Here is a 25,511-nt window from a genome sequence, read left to right on the forward strand (position 1 = left end):
AGAACCTTGACCTATCAAGTTTTGAATGCCTCCTCAGATGAAGATGAAGAATTTTTAATTCTCTTCAGTGAAATTATCTTGCATATGTTTTCACATAATGCTGTAACTGATTTTGAGCATATATTCTATTAATATTAGGTGTTTTGATTTGCTACGGAGTCCAACAGTGACTGGGAGAGCATCTGAAATTTTTAGTTTATCTAGTTGTCTAAAACCTGCTCTAATTGCATACACTTGTTATGAGGAAGAGCAGGGAGAGAAAGTCATGAGGAGGCTGACATCCAGCTTTGGTTTATGATGAACGCTTATCTTATCAACCTACTGTTAATAAACTCACTAAAACAATAAAGAGCAAGATTTAATTTTAACTTGGTTTACTGGCTTGCTTTAGCAATGGCTAAAGGTGATAGCTTGGAAAAATATTAATCAGAGTCAGCTATTTAAAGTCAGACCTATTTTTTGGCAGTTTCTGCAGGGAAGTTCATCTACCAGCCATCAAACATGAAGATTCTTAGCTACCTCCTGGTTTACCGAAGGTTCTTGCTTATTGTCCTCACCCCGCTGCTTCTACTTCCACTTCCACTGATCATCAAAACCAAAGTAAGTAACCTGCTCTGAGAGCTAAAATTAATGTGCATCTGTATGTCAAACCTGAGATTCCCAGATCTTTTCAGAATCATAGAATGATTTGGGCGGGAAGAGACCTTGAAAGGGACCTTGAATGACTTCATGATGTTTGCATTGTGGTTGCTTTTTGGTTGCTTGGTTGTTTTTTGATTTTGCTTTATGCTTTCTTCAGTCAACTCAGAGTACTGGCACAGGAATGTTGAGAAGATAACAGATTTAATGTAAGATTCTGGGCTGATTACATGAAGTTCTGAATTATATATTTGTTTTCTTGTTCAGGAAATGTTTTTCTCATTTAACATCATCTAGACTACCTTGAAAATCTTGTCCTTACTGTTACATTTTGGCCACTTTTAAACAGCTCTACACGGCTGAAAATGGAGATGAATTGTCAGGAAGACACTTGCAATTACCTTTTTTTTTGATGATGGATTTTGTTAAGCTCATTTATAGTGTGTTGTCTGATGACCAGTGACTAGAATCAGTGACCTGAGAAATTCCTTCTGGTTCCTAAATACAGCAAAGGTTGCGGCAGGACACTTGAGTTTTATTTTACTTGAAACGAATTCTTCTGGCATTCAATAACTCTTGTGACAGCTCCAGGCTGATGAACAGCTGTATAAAAATTTTATTAATGATTCTATTTGGTACTGCTCGCATATCAGGAGAATGAAATGGAATTCTCCTGTGATGTATTATCACATATGCGTTACATGTATCTTGTGTAGGAATACAGGGAAGTCCAGTTCGGAGGTCCTTGCATCACAGACAGATAGTGGTGACAGAGCAAAATGCTTCATATTGTCTCACATCATGGTTTCAATATCTCAGTTTCCTCTGTGAGAGGAAATTCTTGAGATATTCTTAATGTGGTAGGACTTAAGGGAGATGAACATTTGCTATGTGATAAATTGTTTCATACATAACACAAGCTTCCCCCCAAAAATAACTGTTAGCCACAGCTGACTGGTTTAGTTTAACATTTTTGTTTTCCAGTCAGAGGTTCCCAGAGCTATTTCATTAAGCTCTTCCTTTCCCAATACAAAACATCTCTGCCACTGTTGAGTAGTTTCATGTCCTAAACACTGGCATTAAAAGATCTAAGCCATTATCCTTAAGAGCATAAACATAAATCAAAACCATACAAAAGAGGTTTCTAGGATTCTAGAAGAAATTAGGCTCCCTTCATCTCATTATATTAGGCATGGCTATATTTTACAGGCAGCACTGAGGTAAATCCTCCTGAAAGAAAAAAAAAACAGTTTTCCAGAAGTAAATAAAGGACACTTACTAAAGTTGCAAGTCTTAAAAGCAACAACTGTGTTTCTTGTCATTGTACAAGCTTTTTACATTAGATGATATCCTTGCCTTATTGATGCTGATGACAAAAGATTACAGGAGAGACAAAATTTGACCTATTATTGACTGCAAGCACTCCTAAAGGTGTAAAGATTTGCTTGCACTTGAAGAGTGTTTCTGATTTAATGCATGATCTGAGAATGCTCCAGGATGACCTGTATGATTAATCGTGCTTGAAGGAAAAGGAAGATGACTTTTTTCTGCCTTTCCTAAGTCATAGATTTAAAGCAATTTTACTATTTCTTAGGGGAAAAAAAAGTATTTAAAACTATTTTACACACTTTGTTTTGTATCTTAGCAGGATTATCAACAGCAGCCCATAAGTACTCTAAATTCAGGTCCCTTGATTCATAGTCGTTCAAAGTGGGGGGAATCTCTCTCTGCTGACATAGCTGGACTTTTGACAGTTCTAATTTCTTCCTGGATGATCCACTCATATTTTTGTTGGTGCCTTTTGTATTCTAGGAGGCAGAATGTGCATACACGTTGTTTGTAGTTGCCATCTTCTGGCTCACAGAAGCTTTGCCACTGGCTGTTTCAGCTTTGCTCCCTGCCTTTATGTTCCCATTGTTTGGTATAATGGCATCCAAGGAGGTAACACAATTTTCTTCTCTATCTTATTATGGAATTCGATGATTAAATCTCCAAAGAAAGAACCACCATAATGTTGAAACCTGACAGGCAAGTCCATGGATTTGCTGAGTGCCAATCACAGTAGGTCTGCCTCAAGACTTTCTTGCATGCTTTGTCCTCAGAATTTTTTAATATTTCTTCAATATTTTTTCTAAATTGTGATTCAATGCTTAGATGCCAGTTCATGTGGAAATTCTAGATAGATATAAAATATACTTAATGTATATAGAAGTGAGAAGACATGCTTAAGACTGCGTGTGTAAAATACTATGTATATGCCAAAGAGAGGACACCACAGTTATCATACTCTAAGTCTATTTTTAAAGTTGTTCTGTTATCTGCTGGATAGGTGATCAAATTTTAAAAAGCAGCATTTCATTGGTGGTTCAGTCTGTATGTGAAATGTGATTTGATCTTAGGTTGTTCATATCATAAGCCTAATTTTTCATTTTGTTTTAACACTATGAACTTTAGTGCAGTTAATCTTGTTTCAACTGGTTAAACGAAATTGATAGTTTCAATGAAATTAACAGCCTAGATTTAAGCCAAAAGTCTTTCTTGATATTTATTTCACCATATAACTTTACTGTTTTTTTTTTCACTAAACTGATAATAACTAGTAGAAAGTCACCATTTAGTTAATAAAATATTTCTGTTTTTATTTCAGGTGGCATCTGTTTATTTTAAAGACTTTCATCTGTTGCTGATCGGAGTAATTTGTTTGGCAACGTCAATAGAAAAATGGAATTTACATAAAAGAGTGGCTTTAAGAATGGTGATGCTGGTGGGTGTCAACCCTGCATGGTATGTACTAAATGATGTCTTGAAGGACAATAATACTTGTGGTGAGCTATATATTCCAGAAATAATTGCCTACTGCCTTTCTTTTCTACAGGAACAAAGTACATTTTTGAAATTATATGACTGATTTGTAGGTGACACTTCATTATTTTGCTGAAATCCTAATTGAAAGTTCCCTGCAATGATTCTATTCATAACAAGGATCCTTCTGAACAAAAAAATCTGGTGAATTTTTGAATAATGTAAGGGTCTTGTTTCTTACTGGTGGTTAGTACATTATATATCTGATGTCTACAACTGAAAATCTGTGCTATGCGTATTATTAATTTGTATTTGATAGACCCATAGAATGGCCTAGGCTGGAAGGGACCTTAGAGATCATCTAGTCCAACCTACCTGTCATGGGCAGGGAGGCCTCTCAACTAGATCAGGCTACTCAAGGCTCCGTCCAACTTGGCCTTAAACACTTCCAGGGAGGGGGCAGCCACAACATCTCTGGGCAATTTATTCCAAAGTCTTGCCACCCTCGTACTGAAGAATTTCTTCCTAAAATCCAATCTAAATCTATTCTCCTTCAACTTAAAGTCATTTCCCCTTGTCCTATTGCTGGACACTCTTGTAAAAAGTCCCTCCCCAGCCTTCCTGTAGGTTCCCTTCAGGTATTGGAAGGCAGCTGTTTGGTCCCCTCAGAGTCTTCTCTTCTCCAGGCTGAACAATTCCAGTTCCCTCAGCCTGTCCTCATAGCAGAGGTGCTCCAGCCCCTGAATCATCTCTGTTGCCTCCTCTGAACTCATTCCAACAGATCTATATCCCTTTTATGGTGGGGACACCAGAACTGGACGTGGTATTTGAGGTGGGGTCTGACAAGAGCAGAGTAAAGGGAGAGAATCACCTCTCAATATGGTATCAATATAGTTTCCAAAATTCTAGACACTTCCCACAAATGCAAGAAGAGTTCAAATACACAGTGAGAAAAAGGTCTTAAAACTAAAGATATGGTGAGGAAGGAAAAACACACCAAGCACAAAGTCTTTTTTTATGCTTTTACTTTTCTTACCTATGAAGAAGATATCAGAGGTATAGGAACTTCCCTGGCTGGATGAGGTGATGAGGGATATGACATCACACCCTCTCTAGTTACTAAGTATCAGCATATATCTTTTCACTTCATAACTGAAAACTCCTTTCTTTGCTTGCTGTGCAACTTGCAGGAGAGCTTTAGGCCCAGAGATCTGTCTGTCAGAACACCAGTAGGGCTGCAGATAATAACTGTAGAGCAAGTCTGGCTTCCCAGAACACACCATGCTTAAGACTCCTCGCCAGGAAGCAGATGGTGACAGGAAGTATAAAGCCAGAAAAGTAGAAACACCAGGTCTAAAAAAGGAGAACCCTCTTAGGTGATATAGCTAATAACACGTCATGGAAATGTTGGATTATTTCTATTCCTCTGTGATTTCTCTGTCCTAATTTTGAATGATACATCTTTTGATTTTCCCTGCATCTTTTGATAGCTGGCAGCTTTCTTCTTTTATAAAATGCTCCCTACATTCTTGTTCAAATATCTCCCATTATCTACAGTTACATTCTTGAGTTACATAGTTTTGGTCATTTCAACTTCTCTTGTCTTGATCACTCCTAAATCCTCACCTTTTGGCTGAAATCTTGAAAGGGAGAACACAAGTGGATGGAATGCTGTGCTAAACTGAATGCTACTGGCGAACTTGCCATGGACACAGAAACCCAGAGCGAGCTGCTGAATATACCTAGAGCAAATCCACAAACAGCTTTATAACCCTGAGGAAACAGTATCACTCACAACTCTCTCAGCATTATCACATTTCCTGATCGTGACAAAAGAATTATAAGATTTTAAGAAGATGATTTGTGAAAGAGAGGATCCTCCCACCTCTCAGCAGATGCTGCTTGGTAGCTGTGCCCACTGCAAAGTGATGCACGCTGTTCTCTGTGCAGAGCCCTCCTCTTCCTCTGCTCACAGAAGTCCCCAGCCAGCCTGCACACACTGGAGCCTCATCCAGCCCAAGGTGGAGACACCATTTTAAGAGATTTCACAGAATCACAGAATCATGGAATGCTAGGAGTTGGAAGGGACCTCTGAAGATCTTTTAGTCAACACCCCTGCCATGGCAGGATCACCTAGAATAGATTCTGTGTAGACAATATGGGAGATGCACCAGTAGAAGAATAACAGGAGTTCTGTGGATTCTATATTCTTTTGGAGAAAATGGTCTGTATCAGAAATGGCATGGCCAGCAGCACCAGCGAAGTGATTGTCTCCCTGTACTTGGCACTGGTGAGGCCACACATCAAATCCTGGGTTCAGTTCTGGGCCACTGAGGTGCTGAAATATGTCCAAGAAGGCCAACAAAGCTGGTGAAGAAGCAGCTTGTCTCAAGAATAAGTCTTATGAGCAGTAGCTGAGAGAACTGGGCTTGTTTGGTCTGGAGAAAAGGAGGCTCAGGGTAGACTTTATCGCTCTCTACAACTACCTGAAAGGAGGTTGTAGTGAGGTGGGTGTTAGTCTTTTCTCCCACGTAACAAGTGATAGGACAAGAGGAAATAACCTCAAGTTACACCAGGGGAGGTTTAGATTGGATATTAGGAAAAAATCATCCAAGGTTCCATGCCGAATGCTTTTAACAACACCACAGGGAGAATAATGCAATAAAACTAGGACTGAACAGTTTAGGATATATTTTATAATTTTTTTAATCAATATTAGAGTCACTCGTTAGACTACACTACACTGTACAAAATAGTAACCTGACCATCAATCCATCAAATGCTGAAAATCTGTGATGAATAGTTTTGAAACATATTAATGAATGTCTTATTTTTTTCTGGTTTAAAATCCTCTTGCAAGTTATACTAAACATTCAGTTATCTACGATGTGAATATTCATATTCAATTTGCTTAGCCCGACTAGCATTTTCTACATAAAAATTTCTCCTGAAAACACAATTCTTCCCCAACTTCATTCTGACGGCTTAATCATAAACTGCGTAAAGTTAATGGATTTTGTACTACTGGTGATAATTTGTGTTGAATCAGGTCTACTACTTGCAGTTCTGCAGACCATTAGGTCATTATGCAATTAAAAGTGCACAGAGAAAAGACAAGGTGCACCTGCTGAGTAAAAATCAAGTTTGAAATGTTCTTGCTATTAGCTGAAATAAAAGGCTACAAGAAGCATTTGGAATGACAATGTCATAAAATACCGCTTACATTATTTTTGTATAAAGTCTTGTCTTGGTGTGCTAAGTAATCCTTACAGTTTTTGTGAAGCTTTTGGTCAAGACTAGGCAAAGAGCTTCATAAATTGCACAAATGACTTCTCAAAAATGCTGCACCACTCACAGTTGCTCTCTCACTGTGGTGATGCACGGCAAGTGTTTAGTGACACTGCTAACATCTTGGGACCAGAGGTCAAGAAGACTACTCTCACTGCTCCAAGAGATGCATTAAAAATGACAATGTGGCCTGCATTCCAAGTTTACTGTTCAACTTCACCAGATGTGACATGGAATATTTGATGTTTTTGGTGTAAAACTGATGCAATTCAGTGCCCTGCAGCAGTGCAGTCAGGAGTGGCGCAGATGCAATTCCTCTTTGCAGTAAATTTAGCATAAGCTGTGCCAAGAGCATACTAAGACATTTTAATGACTTTTACTTTCCCATTTAGTATCAAATACTATGTTTATGGAAGCATAAACAAACCTTACACCTGTGCTGGGTTTCTGACTAAAAACTAAGTTAAGCAACACTTACTGAATTCTTAATATTTCTTCCTGTAACATCTGGACTAGTATTAGAGGGTTTAAGCCTAAGTGGTAAGTCCAGTGTTTTGACCTAGCTTGAACAATACAAGATTAATAGCATTAGCAGTATAGCCATTTTAACTTTCATTTGAACTGGTGATATACACAATGCTCTTTCTTCAAAGATGATTCAAATATAGTATCATTCTTTAAATAAACATCATTACTTCTGTTTAGATTTCTAATATATTTGACCATTTAACTCTAAAATATGATGATTTCAAAGTCTATGATCAAGATAATTTTAATTCATAAACTTCCTCAGGGGTCAATTACAAGCTTTAAATTTTCAGAGTTTCCTGCATTCAAGCTTTCTGTTGAAAAATCTTCTAATTTATATTACATAGAGTGGTGATAGGATGCGTTGCTGTAGCAGCCACAGACTCTTGTCTCCCATTCCAGGCTTACACTGGGTTTCATGGTTAGCTGTGGTTTCTTGTCGATGTGGCTCAGCAACACCTCTGCTGCTGCCATGGTGATGCCAATTGTAGAGGCTGTAGCCCAGCAGATTACCAAAGCTGATGCAGAAGCTGATGCACTGGAGATGTCTTGCTCCAACGGCTCCATCAACCCAGCACTGGAGCTGGACGGTAGGCACGCGGTGCAGTTTTTGTCTTTGTCCACCCTCACTCCACAGCAGAGTAAACACTACATAAAATAAAGGTGAATAGCTAGGGAAGTACTATCATCCTTACATACTTCGTTGTGAGATTTCTCTTGGATTGCTGCGTATGAGGTCTCTCATGTTCACAAAAATTAATTAAAACTGAACAGGTGTGGAATACAGCAGTTTTATTGGAGCAGGGGAGAAGAGCAGAGGGTGGCTTGTTCAGCCTAGTAAAATGTCTGAAGAGAAGTATTACTGCAGTTTATAAATATACAGGGAGTTAAATGTTAGCTAGAGAAAAGAGCTCTTTAAGCTCTAGGGGAATGTTAGGAGAACAAATGAATATAAACTCATTATGGACACAGTTGGATTGTAAATTAAAAAGACTTCTCAGAAGAGTCAGAGTCTGGGGAGTAGGAATCTTAAAGGAGTAAGGCGTAATTCAGCTGTTTTTAAGATTGGCACTTGTAAATGTATTCATGAGATGATGTGAAGTGATTGCATGGAATGAGACATGCTGATGGAGACTTTCCAGTTTTGCTCCCTTAAATACTTATCTGTCTTTACATCAATGTCTTACAGAAAATGAAGGAGAATGTGAAAGCAGTGACTGGAAAGAGAAAGAAAAACAAGTTAATGGGTAATAGTTATTAATTTACTAATTTATATTCAAATAATTCAACCAAATATAATATGTTTATTACAATATGTACCTTTGTTTTTGCAGGTGTGACAACCATGTGGGTAGTACTGTCTGCACAATTGAAAAGGAAAATGAAAAAGAAAAGGAAAATGGAAAAGAAAAGGAACAGGTACTTAAGGTGTCTATAATGCAGCTAATGTGTATAACTTCTCTTCAACCTAAATCTTACTTCTGTGTAAACGTCTAACTTGGCACTGCTAGTGATGAAGCTAGTTTTATGTAAATAAGAGATACATGTGTAAATGCACATATGCACAGAGTTTGCTTATGTAGTTATTTCATTAGTGATTTTGTGTCCCCAGTGTACTTTGTACAAGTTAAATCAACCTCAGCAGAGTACAAACACTAGAGGTCAGGTGTGTGTGTATACATATATATATATATCAGTATATATAACGGAAGTTCTTGCATAAAGACAGATCAAGACAAGGACTTTGGGTTATGACTCACCTTTTCCTTTGCATGAATAATTAGAGTACCACTGTAACTGCAGATCAAACCATGCTATGTACAGCTATACTGCCAGCAAATTTTCTGACCCTTCTGGGACATTCTTGAATCCTGTTTTTATGCTTGATGATGAGCCCTTTTTGTCTATTAATTGGTGTATATTCTTTTTAAGCAGAACTTACCACCTTCTGAAACAGGGAGAAAAAGCAGAGAAGACAAATACAGTGGGATTTTCAAAATAATGTGCTTATGTGTTGCTTACTCTGCCACCATCGGAGGGCTGACCACAATCACAGGAACATCAACTAATCTGATTTTTGCAGAGCACTTCAATACGTAAGAGACTACATTAAATTATTTGTGTTCTTTTTAATCCAGAATTTTAACTGTTCTTTTCTGAGCTTTCACATGAATCCCTTAAAATGCATTAGAAATCTTACCAAATCTTTGACTTGATACTATTACTTTCTTTTTGCTAGTTTGTCTCAAAGAAGTAAAATGAAATTGCATGATTGTGTTTGCCTTACACTGGGAAAGGCCATGAGTATCAGCCAACACATGCAACAAGATGACTGTTCTTTGGTTAAGCAGTACTGTACTCTTTGACTAGTTGCATGGAAAGTGCTTATCTGAGGAGGAAGACACTACTTAGCATGAATATGACTGACACTATCTGGCCCTAAAGGACCGTTGTTCATTTCTAAATATAGCAGGAGCTAATTTAAGGTCTGCTTAGCAAAGAGCATGAGACTTTCAGGAGGTTGTGCTCAGTGTATTGTTGAAATGAGGAACTTAGGTCCTTCAGTCAAAGAAAAATCAAATCACTTCAGATCAGTCTGAAACTTTGCATTCCGGGAATCACTTTGTTTTGAGGATATTAAACACAGTCTTTAATATTCATTTTATTTTCTAAGTAGAGCTACTTTGAAAAGAAAACTGGCAGATTTCACTCCAAAACTTTTGAAAAACCTACTCTAATTTTAAAATAGAACAGAATAAAGCACAATCCTTTTATTATCCTCTGCCCAGTATTATGTATTGCACACATCAAAATGGTGAAAGACCAGTTATTGGTAGATTTTTTTTCCAACCTCTGTTCCCTGTACGGATGAAGTTCAGCTTCAGCATGCTGCTAAAGAGAGCTGAAGTGGTACAGTCTGTAAATTAGCCTGTGCTAAGACAATAGCAAGAATAGAAACTACATGGAAGTGACGCAAGTGCCTGATATTTGGGCCAAAGAAGTACACAGGGAAGACTATGGCATTATAAGTCTTTCAGATTTGAAGTATTAAACATATAAGCCCTTCTGACTCAAGCAGGCTTCACACTCGGGAGCCTAGAGGAATACAAGGTTGGTTACTAGGGGTGAGAACTGTTCGTGTTCATTTTCCTGAAATTGTGGGAAACTTGAAGAAAACTGGCTTGTAGCTAGTTTTTCAGTTTGTCTTAGCTGTTAATAATCTGTTCAAGAATGCATAAGCAGATTGCTGTTCTCTGGGTCTTCTTCAGTTAGAAGCATGGGCTGTACACGGAGTGCTGCATGTGTAATCAAGTTTCATACTCCACCAGGATTTTGTTTAATCTTTACACAACCACTGAGCCTAATCCTTAGCTTAAGCTGAATCTACCACCTAACTGTGCAAATATTTTTATCTTTAACTCTCTTGCTCCCCTTCTCCTTAGAGGTTTCGTTTGTATTTATGCCTTGTCTGAAGGGGCAATTGATCTGTTAGCACATTTGCAGTCTACCTTCATGAAAGGTAGGCATCTGAAGTAGAATAATTCGTCAAAAAGCAGTACATACAGAATATTCCAGGGTTTTCAATCAGTGACCAAACACTTCAAATGGCACTGCAAAATTCCGTATTCCTCGTATCTTCCCAATTTCAGTATTAAGTTGGAATTAGTGTTTACTATTCTCTACTTCCTTTTCACTTGTCACATGAGGAGGAAGCCAGTATATCTGAGTTAGCATTGGAGGCTATGTGTCACTGGCAATCCTCAGCCTGCTGTTGATTTAGAATATGCAGTTGTGATGTGTTCGACAGGGCAAAAGCAAACAGTAGAAATGTTGATATAATGATAAGCTTCCCTGACAAGGAAAAAAATTCCATAAGGGCTCCTTTTCAAGACAGATTTGTTGCTGGTCCTCTCAGGGTCACTCTATTCCTTCTTTAACTGTATGCAAAGAGACACTAAAATATAGCATCTAGAATATATTCAAATGGTGGGGGGGAGGGAAAGAAAGAAAAAAACATATTGGCTAACACACCAAGAAGATGTGTAACGAGCTAGTAGGCTAAGCATTAATCTGCTCACCACTGGCCGTAGGATACACATAAGCCTCTTCCGGCCCGAGAGGCATCAGTGAGCATGAGTTGGGTTGGCCCTCACCACTCCCTGAAATCGATCCGCAGTGATGATGAATGCCTTTCTTCTGACTCCATATGGTTTTCCTCTACCATTTTATCTCCTTTTATATTGTTTTACTCTGCAATACTTCAGTTTGCTGCAGATCTCCATGTCGGCTATCTCATATCTGCAGTTTTACCTATCGAATCTCACAGAGCTCTACTGTAGAGACTTTCTCACGGCTCTTTATCATATGAAGTAGTTTCTTTGGAAATGCAAGCTAAGGTTCATGGCTGAGTCATGGCTGAGCAGGTTCAGGCATCCTAGGAGCACAGACAAATGCACCCAAGGGCAAGGGGAAGGCTTTGGAGATGTTAGAGAGAAGAGGTTACCAGAAAATCTTCTGTCAGGGAGAAAAACAAGTTCTCCTGTGTTTGAGGAAGAATAAACCACACCATTTAACCTTTGGTTCTCCAGTCAGGCTCACTGAGAGGTTACTCACTTTCCTGCATCTTATTCTGGTAGCCAGGTTTGACCTTCCAACATGAAGAATCAAACTTTGCCAACATTACATTATTTTTGACCTAAGCAATTTTGTAAAAGTCATGAAAGGAAAAATCTTCTCTGGATTTTTTCTGTGAACTGAATTTTTTGGCATTTGTAAAATTTGCCTGGGAATAGTTATTGTTATTGTCACTAAATCACTGTAAAATGAGGATTATTGAAATCATTCACACTTTTTCGTTTTCCAAAGGGAATAGATCTAGGAAATAAATAGCTGTGTGTCTTGTCCATTCTTGCCTCAGGCAAGACCCATAGTAGATAATCCAATAATAGTGGATAATCCAATAATAGCAGATGATCCAATCAGCATTATATAGTAGACCATTTTAAAAATAATTTAAATTAATCATCCAGTCTACCTGAGGAATAATTTCTCTGGAAACAAAGAATAACTATACTTCAAAATTAAGATAACTGAAATATTTCCATATGTATTTAGCCCTAGACAAACTTACTGTGAAACCTGACCACAATAAAAATAACATTTTATAATAAAATCTGCTCTTTAGTATAAGGAGCTTGTTTTGTAGCTCAGTAAAGAATTATAACATATAATTCAGGAAAGATCATAAATACTTTAGCAAGTGATGAAATGCTAAGTCATTGCTATGTTGATGTCAGCTTTTTCCTATCTCAGAAATTGTATACTCAGAAATTGATATGAGTAATCATGTAATAAAAGCTAAGTAGCCATGTATCCAATATATTATATATAATAGCACAATGCCTTTTCTTGTTTACATTTCACTGTCTCATCACTATGTACTGTTGCAACTTAGAGCATCACCTCAATAAATGCTAAGTGTTTTGGTTCAGTCCCCACTGGCATTTTAATTACAATACCTGTAAACCTCATAATAAATATAATCAATCCTAACATTTGCACAATAATTTAGAAAGTATTTATAAGAAGCATTTATTCCCTCATAGACCTATGTGACCATCAGAATTCTTTTCCTTCTAGCAAAACCTGAAATAAAAAAGATATTGGCTGATTAGGGGGCTGGTTAGCTCAGTGGTTTGAGCGCGGTGCTGACAACAACAACCGACACTGAGGTCGCGGGTTCGATTCGCACTCAGTCCCCATGTGTTGCGTGGTCTAGTCGAGAGGTGGCGTCCCTGTCCATAACAGGGAGGTTGGACTACATGATCTCTAAGGTCCCTTCCAGCCTAGGCCGTTCTATGATTCTATGATTACTGGAAATAGTCAACATAGCATCTATCTGGGCATTGGGATTTACCTTCCACGTGATCTTTTCATCAGTGAGGAAGGTTGTTCAAAGAGACTAGAATCTTCTCACTTTTAGTATTAAAAGCTCTCTCAGTAGAGCTGAAGGAGCTCAAAGGAAGAATAACTTCTGTTCATAAAGTAAAGTGGAAAACAGGATTCATTTACCTGGCCTTTTTGTCTATCTGGCACCTATCTCATGCAACAGTAAATGCATTTCTTTCAGAAAATCGAAGTCCATTTCTTCTTTTCTTAAGTGCACATGGCAGGCAGAACTCTGGTTCAATGATCCACACCTGTAGACAGTAGATTAAGACAGCCACAAAGAGACAAGGTACTTGGAGCAACAATCCACCTAACAAAAACATTCCTGACTTTCCCAGAAATTAGTAATAATAATTATGGTTTAAACCAGTTTTGAATCCCTTATGGAACCTTAAATGTCTCAATGTTTTCTTCACTGTCGCCTTCTACATTCAGGGGAGCTTGTTCATTGGCGTATATTTTCTTATGCTAAAGTCTTTTCTCAGAGAACAGCTCTTCTTCAAGTTCTGTGTCCTTTTAGTCCTAATGGTCCTTAATGCTGTGAGTGGCTTTTCCTTGACTACTGAACTCAGGCTACACCCACCTAGATTGTCAGATCCCCAGACCTGTTATTGATCTAGTAGACAAATAACTGGCCCAGCTCGTTCCTGTAGTGGTCATAATGATCAGGAACAGGACAGGGGGATGAGGGAAGAGGCCACCAGAGGCTACCCCATGCTGAAGTCACCTGACAGCCAGAAGCGCTTTCTTGCAACAGAGCTTTCTGGCACTTCTCACGAGCTTTCATTCCTTTGCCAAGCTCAACTGAACAGTTTTTTTTACTTTTATCCAGACGTTACCCAGGTTGCCAGTGCATCAATTTTGGATCCTGGTTCGTCCTTTCTATCGCCATTGCAGTCGTTATTATGCTGCTCTCCTGGGTCTGGCTCCAATGGCTTTTCCTTGGATTTGAGTAAGTAAATGTTATAATGAATAAAACTAAAGGTTGATGATATAAGAGATACTTTGTACTAGATGTAAATACTGCATCTAATTTTAACAGGAAGATTATGTAGCAACAGTGATTTTGCATCCTTGGTTAGTATAGCCGAGCATCTAGATGGGACAAGACTTTTCTAAAATAAGAATCTTTGACTACTCAGCCCAATGTGAAAAGTCCATACCACAAATGATGATATCCATTTCTTTAGAATACATGCAAATCATTATTAAACAGAGCATGTGTGCAAGGCAGAAGAATACTGAAATTTTACACTTTTTGGTCTAAAACTGGAAGATTTATAGTCAGGATGTGTTATAAGTCGGATTACTATATATGTAAATGTGAAGTAGGAAACTTCCACATTTGGAAAATTTATATGTAGTGGTATGGTGGGATTTTTTCCCCTCAGAACTTGTGCTTTTAAGGCTTTGGAGAGGATACTTCTTTTGGTCTGACTCTTCAAAGCCTCATTTTCCGTGAGTTCACAAACATCTGCAGAGATATCAATGGGGACCCTTGTCTTCCACAACTGCATTGTTACTCGTAGTGTAGGAGATGAAGAGTGAGACCGCCTACTCTTAAGCAGACATAGAATCATCCCACACTTAGCTCATAGCAAAGTCTGCTGATCAGTATGCAGGCTACTCATGAGATACAAATTTTTCACTACAAAACAAAGTAAAATCATAGATTACTTCCATTAAATAGCCAGGTTCTGTATTTGATTATTTCAATTAGTTCCCATGATTCAGTTTTCATCCTTCCTGGGCAAATGAGCTTGTCAATAACAGGACACTTTTTTTTCTGCTTCTGTCAATCTCCTACTGGGATTTATCAATTCCAATATGCTCAGTTTGGTGTGTGATAATTAAGTGGGAGACACAGTATTGTAAAGTGAAAATTTTACTTTTGTAAAGTGCTGTTTGTAACTGGAAAGTTTGGACATTTGTTTTTTCCTGTGTACACTGTGAAGTCATTGTTCAATATTGCTGATTTACATTCCAGTTTTAAAAACATGTTCAAATGTGGCAAGAAAAAAACAGCTAGAGAAGAGGCCTCAGCACAGGTGATTAAGGAGGAGTACAAGAAACTGGGACCAATGAGGTATGGCAAACTATAAATCTGCAAACAAGAGAGAGTAAATCCAAGTGTGAATTCAGGAAAATGCATAACCCATTCTGTTTCTGCTACAGCTACCCAGAAATTGTTACACTTGTCCTGTTCATTCTAATGACTCTGCTATGGTTCACCAGAGAGCCTGGCTTCATCCCAGGATGGTCTTCACTTTTCCCAGAGTAAGTAATCTTTTTGATATACCAATCAGTTGTGTCAAAACTACATACCTTCTTAATGTCAAAATAAAAATAAAAAATACTTTCAATACTTCAGAAATATTTCAGACTGAAGCTGTTGAAAATTTTTGTAGTGTATACAGGACAGGCAAACTCCAGCAATTTCACAGACGTGTGATACCTTAAATGTGCTGAACTTGTTATAGGATAAAATGGAGTGCCTCCTAAGTGGGATTATGCCTAGAGGCTTTGTGAAGAATGCATAATGATTGCTGTTGAAGTATCCTAGTTCCTCATTAAATCTGCAATTTCAAGAATAAATCTCTGGTTAGAATTTTTTGATCTACTGCCCTTAGTGACAGCCACACTTGTATGCATACAGGCCAATACCCTTTACTTTGACAGCTCTAATGATATGAGTTACTATCTGTTCATAGATAACTCTCTCAAAATTGCAGTTCAACTAACCACCAAAAATCCAGAAACAATTCAGAAACTATTATTTCTTTTGCCTTGTGCTGCAGCTTGGTTATGCAGTCCCTTTCCCAGGATCATCTAGACTTTTTCCCCCAAGAAATCAGTTGCTCTTGCAAGAGCTTATAGTACTGTGATATTTCCTGTTCTCTTATAGTAATTACTGTAATTTCACCTCTGTTGTTCTGTGATAAAGGTCTGAGTTTTTCTCTGGAGTACTAGGAAACAATTGCAGGACTGGGAGGAGCAGGACTTTGAGCTGTTTAGGTCCTTCTGATTTTAACATTTACTACCATATGGGTCAAAGAGCAATGCTGGACTTGGATGGTAATTTTCTGTTTTATTTTCCTGTGTGTCTGTCATAAACGACATATGAACATGCATCTGTCATGCCTCCTCTCTTTAAATATATTCTCACCATTCATACACTCACACCCTCTCCCCAGTGCTCTAATGGAAGGCCTGGTAGGGGATGTTACAAGGAATAATTGTAGCCTTTTGAAGATTTAAAGTGCAAAGAAAAATTACTTTCTGTAAAAATAGCATCAAAAAGTGTATTGAAAACTAGGATTGTTTTAAAAATAATTACTTTTTAATTATCAAAAATTGCAAAAGAATGTTTTTCTCTTATAACAACAGCAGAGCTGATGATCGTTGTCTCATTCACTGCATTCTTGAAGGGGTTTTGGAGTGTTGACCTAATCAAGCAATCAGCTAGCTAAGCAATCAGCTGGCTTTGCTTCTTCTTCTGCTTCATATTAACATTCGGTGCTTATCGAGTATTGTTTGACAAGATACACTGGATACTGAAAAACAGACAATGTAAACAATTTTTCAAATGTGGGATTTATGGCTCAAATGAGTTATTTCAGTCCAGAGATCCACATTTTCCTATTTGAAGTTGTTTGGTTACCATTGTCCAAGGATTTTGTTCACTGTCAGGGAACAAAAAAAAAAATAATAATAAGTGTGGTTACGGGTTCTGGAGTGATGCTACTTTGTGGATGCGCTCAAATGTTTTTCTTGGAAGGGAATGTAAGCACATGGCATGTCACATTAGGCTGAATCATGTTATAATTTCGGTGAGGTAACATGGAGAGAAACAAAGCTTGTGTTATTCCCTAACAAAACCTTTACTATTCAGACCTTACCTATTTCTAGATAGCTTTCATTTACCAATCAATTGCATTAATAGGCATAAAACCAGAATCACAGAATCACAGAATCACAGAATGTCAGGGATTGGAAGGGACCTCAAAAGATCACCTAGTCCAGCCCCCCTGCCAGAGCAGGATCATCTACAGTAGGTCACACAGGAACGCGTCCAGGTGGGTTTTGAATATCTCCAAAGAAGGAGACTCCACAACCTCCCTGGGCAGCCTGTTCCAGTGCTCTGTCACCCTCACAGTGAAAAAGTTTTTTCTAATATTTTTGTGGAACCTCCTATGTTCCAGCTTGTGCCCATTACTCCTTGTCCTGTCATTGGATGTCGCTGAAAAGAGCCTGGCTCTGTCCTTCTGATACTCCCCCTTGACGTATTGATAAACATTTATGAGGTCACCCCTCAGCCTCTTCTCCAAGCTGAAGAGACCCAGCTCCCTCAGCCCCTCCTCATAGGGCAGATGTTCCACTCTGTTGTGGTTTGACCCTGGCTGGCAGCTAGGTACCCCCACAGCTGCTCTCTCACAGAACTGGACACAATATTCCAGATGTGGCCTCACCAGGGCAGAGCAGAGGGGCAGGAGGACCTCTCTCGACCTACTAGCTATCTCCTTCTAATACACCCCAGGATGCCATTGGCCTTCTTGGCCACGAGGGCACATTGCTGGCTCATGGCCATCCTGTTGTCAACTAGAACCCCCAGGTCCCTTTCTCCTACACTGCTCTCCAGCAAGTCGATCTCCAGACAATTAGATTTTTCCTTTTTCAAGAAAAAAAATCTTCTCAGCCAAGATCTATGAGTGGAGTGAGGAGGTAGCACAGGTACAGCTGGGAGAAGTAGTAAGGCATCTTCTTAAAAGAACACAGAGAGACAGCGAAGAAACTCAAGATTCTATCAATAGTTACATTGTTCTCGTCACCTTGATGTCCAACAGTCTTCTAGCAGTGCGTGAACTGAGGCTTACATTGCTCACAGACTTGTTCCCTCTCACCTCCTGAAAAGGGTTCGGTGTTTTCCGAAACAGCAATTTCGGATTACAGCATAGTGAGAGGCACATGCACAACTTCCATAAATTTATGTTACAGGAAACAACTGTAAAGGAAATGTTCTTCACCCTCAGGAATCTGATTTCTTATCAGAAAGGAGGTTCTGATCTCTTATCAGAAGTCAGATTTCTTATCAGAAATCTGATAGTACATACTTCCAACAGGTTGTCTACCCCACACTTTCAAGCCAGCCTCAGGGAAGTCCTGTCATCTGCACAGATAAGGTTTGTCTCTGTGGAAAGCCACAGTGGCAGAGCTATAAGGAACCTTGAGATCCTACCAAGCAGTGAGTGGATCCTTTTAGGTGGAAGACACACCACTACCAGGCTCCTAAACCAAACACAACCATCAGTTCACTTATTCTAACACTGCTGAAGATCGTAAGAGCTACATTGTTCTGTGTGTTAAGCCCAGTGCAGGTGTGTTATATCAGAACATGAATTCCCAGAAAGCAACCAGGCTTGATTTCGGAGTGATAAAACACAGGTTTCTCAGATTTTGGAATTTACCACTTTTCTTGACAGTCTTTCCTAGTGGATAATTTTCTCTTTTCCCAAAAACTCACACCTTGTTTTCTGCCTGAATATAGCTTCCAGCCATCTGTTTTTGTCTTTCCCTGCTGGATTAAAAACTTCTCTGCAATAAGTGCTTTAAGGATATACATATCTGGTTTGATTATATTGCATTATAAGCTTTATTTTGACAAACTAAATGCAATGCTCAAAGTTTTGCAAATTCCCATCACTCTTGCCACCCATGTTCATGTTCTCAGCTTCATGTGTGCATCCTCACAAGTTACTGAATACCCTTTGGAACGGTTTCGAAATTCCAGCAGAAATCATTGCTATTTAATGATGATACCTCCCCACTTTTTAAGGGCTACTTCTTGAAATGCAGCCAATTTTTAACCCACATTCATGCTCTATTAGTAGACCTCATTTTTAAGCAGCATTATCAGAACTCTTTCAAATAGATTAATTTTTCTTAACCAGTTAACTTTTCTTAAGAAAATTTTGTAAATCTGTTAAAGAATAATCCTTTACTGCCCTGCCTGGATTCCCTGTTACCTTCCTCTGGAGGCAGGCAGCAGAGTGTTTTAAGAAATGTTATATAACTATACAGAGAGAAGCACAAGGTAAAAGTGCCTGTTTCCTACCCAACTGTTGACAGCTGTCATGGTTTAACCCCAGCCAGCAGCTAAGCTCCACACAGCCGCTCACTCGCTCCTTCCCCCTCCCAGTGGGATGAGGAGGAGAATCAGGAAAAAAAAGTAAAACATATGGGTTGAGGTAAGAACATTTTAAAAAAAAATAAAATAAAATAAAATAAAATTAAAAGATAGGATAAAATAAAATAACAATCCCATACTGTTTCTGCTATAGCAATTTCCTTCCATGTCTTGGCCTGATACCAGACTGTAGGACATTAACTTCAATTAGAGGAATTTCAAGTTGGCTTTTGACCAGGACTGTGTGAAGCTCAGAAGAAACAAAAAGTTCAGCACTGTGTTGCAGCTGATTACAGCTGAAGTGTGCTACATGGACTTCCCTCACACTTCCTCAGATTATTGCCCAAGCATATTCTTTCTTATTTCTACAAGCTTTATGCCTTTCTCTGCTTCCAATACTAGGCTGCTATGTACCCTTGCCACAGCCCTGTTCCCTGCAATGATCTCAGTTGGGGTCACTGTGAGTGCTCCTTAGTCAACAGCTTTTTGCTTCCTTATAAGACAATCAGATTTACAAGTTTCTAAGAAGGTAGATGCTGCATATGCAGTTGTATTTACAGCTTGGATAAATGCACTTTGAAAAACGTTTAACTCAAACTTTGATAATGATTGAAATTCTGTTTGCAATGGTGCCATGTGTATGTCCGTAACAGGTAGGATGTTGTGTGTGTTCTAAGAAGGTCCTCTGAGAATGATGTTTTCCATCAAGGATACTCAGTTTTTGCGTGAAAAAAAATCACACCTCCCTAGTTGAGCAAGGGAAAGTACAAAGTCCGGCACCTGGGGAGGAACAACCCCAGGAACCAGTACAGGAGGAACCATGCAGGAGGACACCCAGTTTGAATGCAGCCTAGTAGAAGAGGACCTGGGTGTCCTGGTAGGCACCAAGTTGAACATGAGCCAGCAATGTGCTCTTGCTGCAAAGAAGGCAAATCGTATCTTGGGGTGTCTTAGGAGGAGTGTTTCCAGCAGGTGGAGGGAGGTGGTCCTTCCCCTCGCTCATCACTGATGAGGCCACAGCTGGAGTGCTGAATCCAGTGCTGGACTCCCCAGCACAAAACGTAAATAAACTGGAAAGAATCTAACAAAGGGCCACAAAGATGATTAAGGGACTGGAGTATTTGTCCTATGAGGAAGGACTGAGAACGCTGGGACTGTTTAGCCTGGAAAAAAGGAAGGCTTCCAGGGGCATATTGTCGCTGTTTAAAAATACCTAGGAGGGTGCAAAGAGGACAGAGCCAGGCTCTTCTCAGTGGTGCCCAGTGATAGCACAAGAGGCAATGAGCACAAACTGAAACATGTGGGGTTCCTCCTGAACACCAGGAAGTTCTTTTTACCTGCAAGAGTGACCGAACACTGGCACAGGTTGCCCAGAGAGGTAGTGGAGTCTCCATCCTTGGAGATATTCAAAGTCATTGGTCCTGGTTTCAGAATACCATGTGGACATGGTCACGAGCAGCTGGGTCCAGGTGGCTGCTTCAGCAGGGATAATTCGACTAGGTGACTTCCAGAGGTGTTTTCTAACCTCATCTGTTCTGTGAAGAAGCAGCTACCTAGAAGAAAGTGGAAGCATGAGTTGTTTTTGCATCTAAATCTTGCCTTCTTTCAAAATTCCTAGCAAGTCTTAAGGGAGTGCAGATTAGGATCCTAGAGGAAGAGATTTTTCTTTAGACCCAGTGCATCTGATCCCAAAATAAAGGTGACATATAGGCAGAACTTTCTGCCTTAAGAAACCATGACAAACTTCTAGCTTGTTTTTTCAAAAGAGTGTTTCGTGCTAGCAGACAACAGGAAGCAGGAGACAGAATATATTAGAGAACCACTTTAACTTCTATGGCAGCTTCTTTTCGCGACAGTGTTAGCTGAAACTATGCTGGTTGTGGTGTCAGTGTGCTATGCATATTGAGGTTTTCTGAATCGCACCGAACACTGCTGTTAATGTGAAGGGATTTGCCAAATTATGCATTTGCAACATATAACTGGGAGATGATTTTTCCCATTCAGTGAAAAACTGTGGTTAGGATAAAAACTTCAGCGGCTAAGAAGATCTGCTGGAAAGTTATGCTTGGACCTATCATAACTGCGTATGCAGAAATGCACATGATATGAGGCTGAGAGGACAAATATACTGGTGTATGAGTTCAAGAAAACTGGTAGAAAAACTTACAGGAAATAGAAAAAAATAACAAAGTTTAAGAAAATGTTTATTTTTACTTTCTTCAGCAAAATTCTTATTCATCTGAATGATCATTTTGACTGAAATGAGACAGATTGGGTTATGTCACCGCTTAACAATGTGTAACAGAATCAGATGGATCTGTTAAAATGGCCTTAGAGTTCAGCTTTGCACTTTACTTGATCTTGGGTCTACTCTTCGCAAGTTTGAAAGATATTAGATCAGTTTAAGAAACACTGGTGCAAACGGTTCTCAGGAACTGGAAATGACCAAAGCAAACATGGCCCTTGTGTCTATGACCCTGGTAGTGACAGCCAAGGGAGGATAATAATAGAGCTTTGCTGCTTTCTCTTAGCTATAAACACATCATCCTTCATGCATACGCACAGCGCTCTTAAGTCCTGATGAACTGCACCTATTACAGAGAATATTACAGTTATTAAATTTATCACTGAACCATGAAAATTAGTTGTTTAAGCATCAGCTCTTCCCAAACATTCCCCTCCCTCAGCTTATTTCTGTGTGACAAAATAACACATACTTACTCAAATGTTCATTTATGGATTTAGAGAGTTTGCATCTAAAATTTACACCGGTATGAACTGACCTTGGCTGGCTGTCAGGCACTCATCCAGCTGCTCTCTCACTCCACCTCCTCAACAGGACTGGAGAGAAAACTAGGTCTAAAAGCTTATGGGTCAAGATAAAGACAGAGAGATCACTTACCAGTTATCATCACAGGCAAAGCAGACTTGATTTGGGGAAAATTAATTTTATTTAGTTGCCAATTGAAAAAAGAGTTGGATGGCAAGAAACAAACACAAAAACTAAAACACTTTTCCCCCACCCTTTTTATTTCCAGGTTCAACTTTCCTTCATTCCTGACTTCTCCACCTCTTTCCACTGCACCAAGTGGTGGGGGAGTAGGAAATGAGGGTCATGGTCAGTCCATAACAGCTCCATCCTCCTTCTCCTCACTCTTTTCTCCTACTCCTCATGACTACATATATTTATGTGTCTTTTTCTTGTTAACTTCTCTTTAGGTATAAAGGCTATGCTACCGATTCAACAACTGCCTTAGTGATAGGCCTCCTGTTCTTTATTATTCCAGCAAAAACACTGTCTAGGACTTCAAATGGAGAAAACAGTTGAGTATATTTTGATGTGGATTTTACTACAATAAGATACTTAAGACACTACCATAAATACAACTTACTGCACTTGTTAGAGGAACATTGCTAAATACTAATGTTACAATCTTAATGCAGGGCAATATTTCACTGGGATATAAAACATCCCCGGCCTGGAAGCCAGTGCCAAGAATTAAGTGACGTGAGCAGCAGGAGGTAGGGCTTTGCAGGAACCTGCTACCCGCAGCCCACCACCATCAATGAAAAACACCTTTCCATTGACTGCAGTGGGCTTTGAATGGGACTGCACAGGGTAGCATTTTTGAAAATGTTACTGCTTATTTAAGGTACAATATAAAATTTGACATGGTAAATGAGTCCACTCTACTTTGTTTTTTCCCCTTCAGAGTGGAATTTTCCATGATTAAAGTATGCCTCCAGCTAGTCCTCTTTATCCATTCAATTCTGCTGTTGAAATCAATGAGATTTAAGGGTTCACACAGAATGCAAGATCAGAACCTAAAAGAGTCTAAGTGAAACAGCATTCGCTCAGCAGCCTGTCTGAATAGTGCAGTTTGATTGAGTACATAAAACTCATTGATATCCCACAGCTATCTTCCTCATTGGAAAGGAGAGGAGAGGGGCCAAGGCTACAATGGTGGAATTTGTTACAGCTCTGTAGACTTCAGGCTGTGACAGTTTTCACCAGATAAGGATCTGTTCTGGGAAGTGCAAGTTGTTCACGTCAAAGACTTTCTTCATGTTATAGTGATGAGATTTTACCTTTGAATATTTCCAAGCAGTTCCTCAGAGAGATTGTTTCAAGACAATTTTCAATATATTTTTAAATGGTGGTGATGGTTTTAGTTGGGTTTTTTTATCTATCTTCTTTTTCCTCTAGCTATTTTTGCTTACACTCCACTGATTACTTGGAAGGAATTTCAGTCCTGCATGCCCTGGGAAATAGCTATTCTGGTTGGTGGCGGGTTTGCACTGGCAGACGGCTGTGAGGTAATGCAATTTATAGAAGATACTGAACAATTAGCATGACCCACATCAGGAGAAATTCAGATATGGGCTGAATGCACAGCTATTTTCTTGGTTTAGCAAGGTGTTCTGTAGTAATATTTAACACAATAACTGGGACCAATATTCAAGATATTCAGAAAGCAGGTTACAAAAAAAGGAGTTTACTCCGTCTTCAAAGGCTATTCACAATGATGACAACTGCTTGTTACTTAATTTGAACCTGATGGTGGTGGGTGTTGTGCAGATATGCTGTTTCGAAAGCCTTAGTGTCCTCTGTCACTGAGGTACCTCCCATGTGGAGCCACACTGGCTCCTCCAGTAAATTGAGCAGGATTGGACCCAAACACTGTAATGAAGCCTGATATACATGTGTTAAAATTTTCAGATTTTGACTCCTCTAAACACCTCAGAGGTGCACATATAAATTATTAGAATATAGTTTACATGGGTTCCTATAGGACTAGAACTAGAAAAATGTGCTTAAAAACATGCAATAGGAATATGGAAAATATTTCAGATTTTTTCTCTTTTACACAAATACTTCACAATTAGCAGATGAGTAAATTCCTGTTCTATATGATTTATTAATTTATTTATTTATTAGTGATTTGTAAAAAATAACCATGTTGTCATATTCCTTATGCAGGTTTCAAAACTTTCCGAGTGGGTGGCAAGTAAATTGACCCCTCTAGGATCATTACCCTTGTGGCTGATTATCCTGATATCATGCCTTATTGTCACTTCAGTAACAGAAGTGGCCAGCAATCCGGCTACCATTACGATATTTTTGCCCATACTATCTCCTTTGGTGAGTATAACACAGGCTGTTTGTAATCACAATCTGCTCTATTATTCACATAATAATATAGCTGCTCATAGAAGTTTTTAAAAATCTCCATAAAATACTTCCTGCACTTTTTTTGCTGTGCTATGTTGCGTCTAGTATGCTTGGTTGTTCTGAGGCTTTGTTACAAGAGATGATGAAAATCCAGTAAAATCAGGTAAAAGCTCAACACTTAAAAGTCAACCCTGTTATTTCTATTTGTGAGCAGTCAAAGCACTTAAAAAGGACAGTTGTCTTAGTATTTCTTCAGGACCAAACCTTCAGTCAAAATGGTTAACAACTTTCAAGCTGTCACCAAAGAGGAGAGGGCTAATAGATGTTCTTTATATGCAATTCTTATCTGTTCTCTCCTTAGCTCAACTGTGTTCCTTCTGCTCATCTTTTTCGTTAAAATACTTTCCTCTTCTTCAGAACTTACTGATCATCTTCTAGTCTGTAGATTTTTCTCTTAGCCAGCCTAAACACATCCTTCACATACAAATAAATTTTAGTCATCATTTTAGTGAATCTCTCCTATGTATTATACAAAAATTCAACTTCATCATCTTTCTTGCAGACTATTTGCTTTTAGTGCTTGTGCAGTGTGTGCACTCTTTGCAACAGTCTTATTTTACGGACTCAATTACAATTAGAAAACATCAGATGTGAACTTAAAATTTGGTAGATGTTCTCTGTTAGGATCACATTTTGTCCTCTGAAGCATTCCCATATATAATCTGAGAAAGGAGTTATCAGAAAAAGCTTATTTCTCACTATGTAAACTGGCAGTTCTGTTAGCAGTTCACTTGTGTTAATGTAAGATTGTATTTATATATTTCATTCAGTAAATGTGTCCCTTTACAGCTCTTCTCTCTCTTTTATTTCACGATAGGCTGAAGCCATTCATGTGAACCCGCTTTTCATTTTGATACCTGCTACTTTGTGTACTTCCTTTGCATTCCT

At 38.8% G+C, this 25,511-nt stretch overlaps 1 protein-coding gene across 1 annotated transcript in view; it reads left to right on the forward strand.

Annotated features, from left to right (window-relative positions):
* The first annotated feature begins 495 nt into the window (after positions 1-495).
* The window catches only part of SLC13A1 (solute carrier family 13 (sodium/sulfate symporter), member 1), a 25,327-nt gene continuing 311 nt past the window's right edge, over positions 496-25,511 (forward strand). The window contains exons 1-14 of the mRNA XM_009869332.1: positions 496-600; positions 2,452-2,580; positions 3,287-3,423; positions 7,660-7,847; positions 8,447-8,504; positions 8,592-8,676; positions 9,193-9,353; positions 14,039-14,158; positions 15,194-15,292; positions 15,382-15,483; positions 22,610-22,713; positions 23,598-23,707; positions 24,372-24,533; positions 25,441-25,511. The exon at positions 25,441-25,511 is cut by the window's right edge and continues 64 nt beyond it. Coding sequence (XP_009867634.1) covers positions 502-600; positions 2,452-2,580; positions 3,287-3,423; positions 7,660-7,847; positions 8,447-8,504; positions 8,592-8,676; positions 9,193-9,353; positions 14,039-14,158; positions 15,194-15,292; positions 15,382-15,483; positions 22,610-22,713; positions 23,598-23,707; positions 24,372-24,533; positions 25,441-25,511 — 1,625 coding nt within the window. The 5' untranslated portion in view covers positions 496-501. The remainder of the gene's footprint in view (positions 601-2,451; positions 2,581-3,286; positions 3,424-7,659; positions 7,848-8,446; positions 8,505-8,591; positions 8,677-9,192; positions 9,354-14,038; positions 14,159-15,193; positions 15,293-15,381; positions 15,484-22,609; positions 22,714-23,597; positions 23,708-24,371; positions 24,534-25,440) is intronic.

The sequence above is a fragment of the Apaloderma vittatum genome, unplaced genomic scaffold (genome assembly GCF_000703405.1).
Source record: "Apaloderma vittatum isolate BGI_N311 unplaced genomic scaffold, ASM70340v1 scaffold4970, whole genome shotgun sequence".
NCBI lineage: Eukaryota > Metazoa > Chordata > Aves > Trogoniformes > Trogonidae > Apaloderma > Apaloderma vittatum.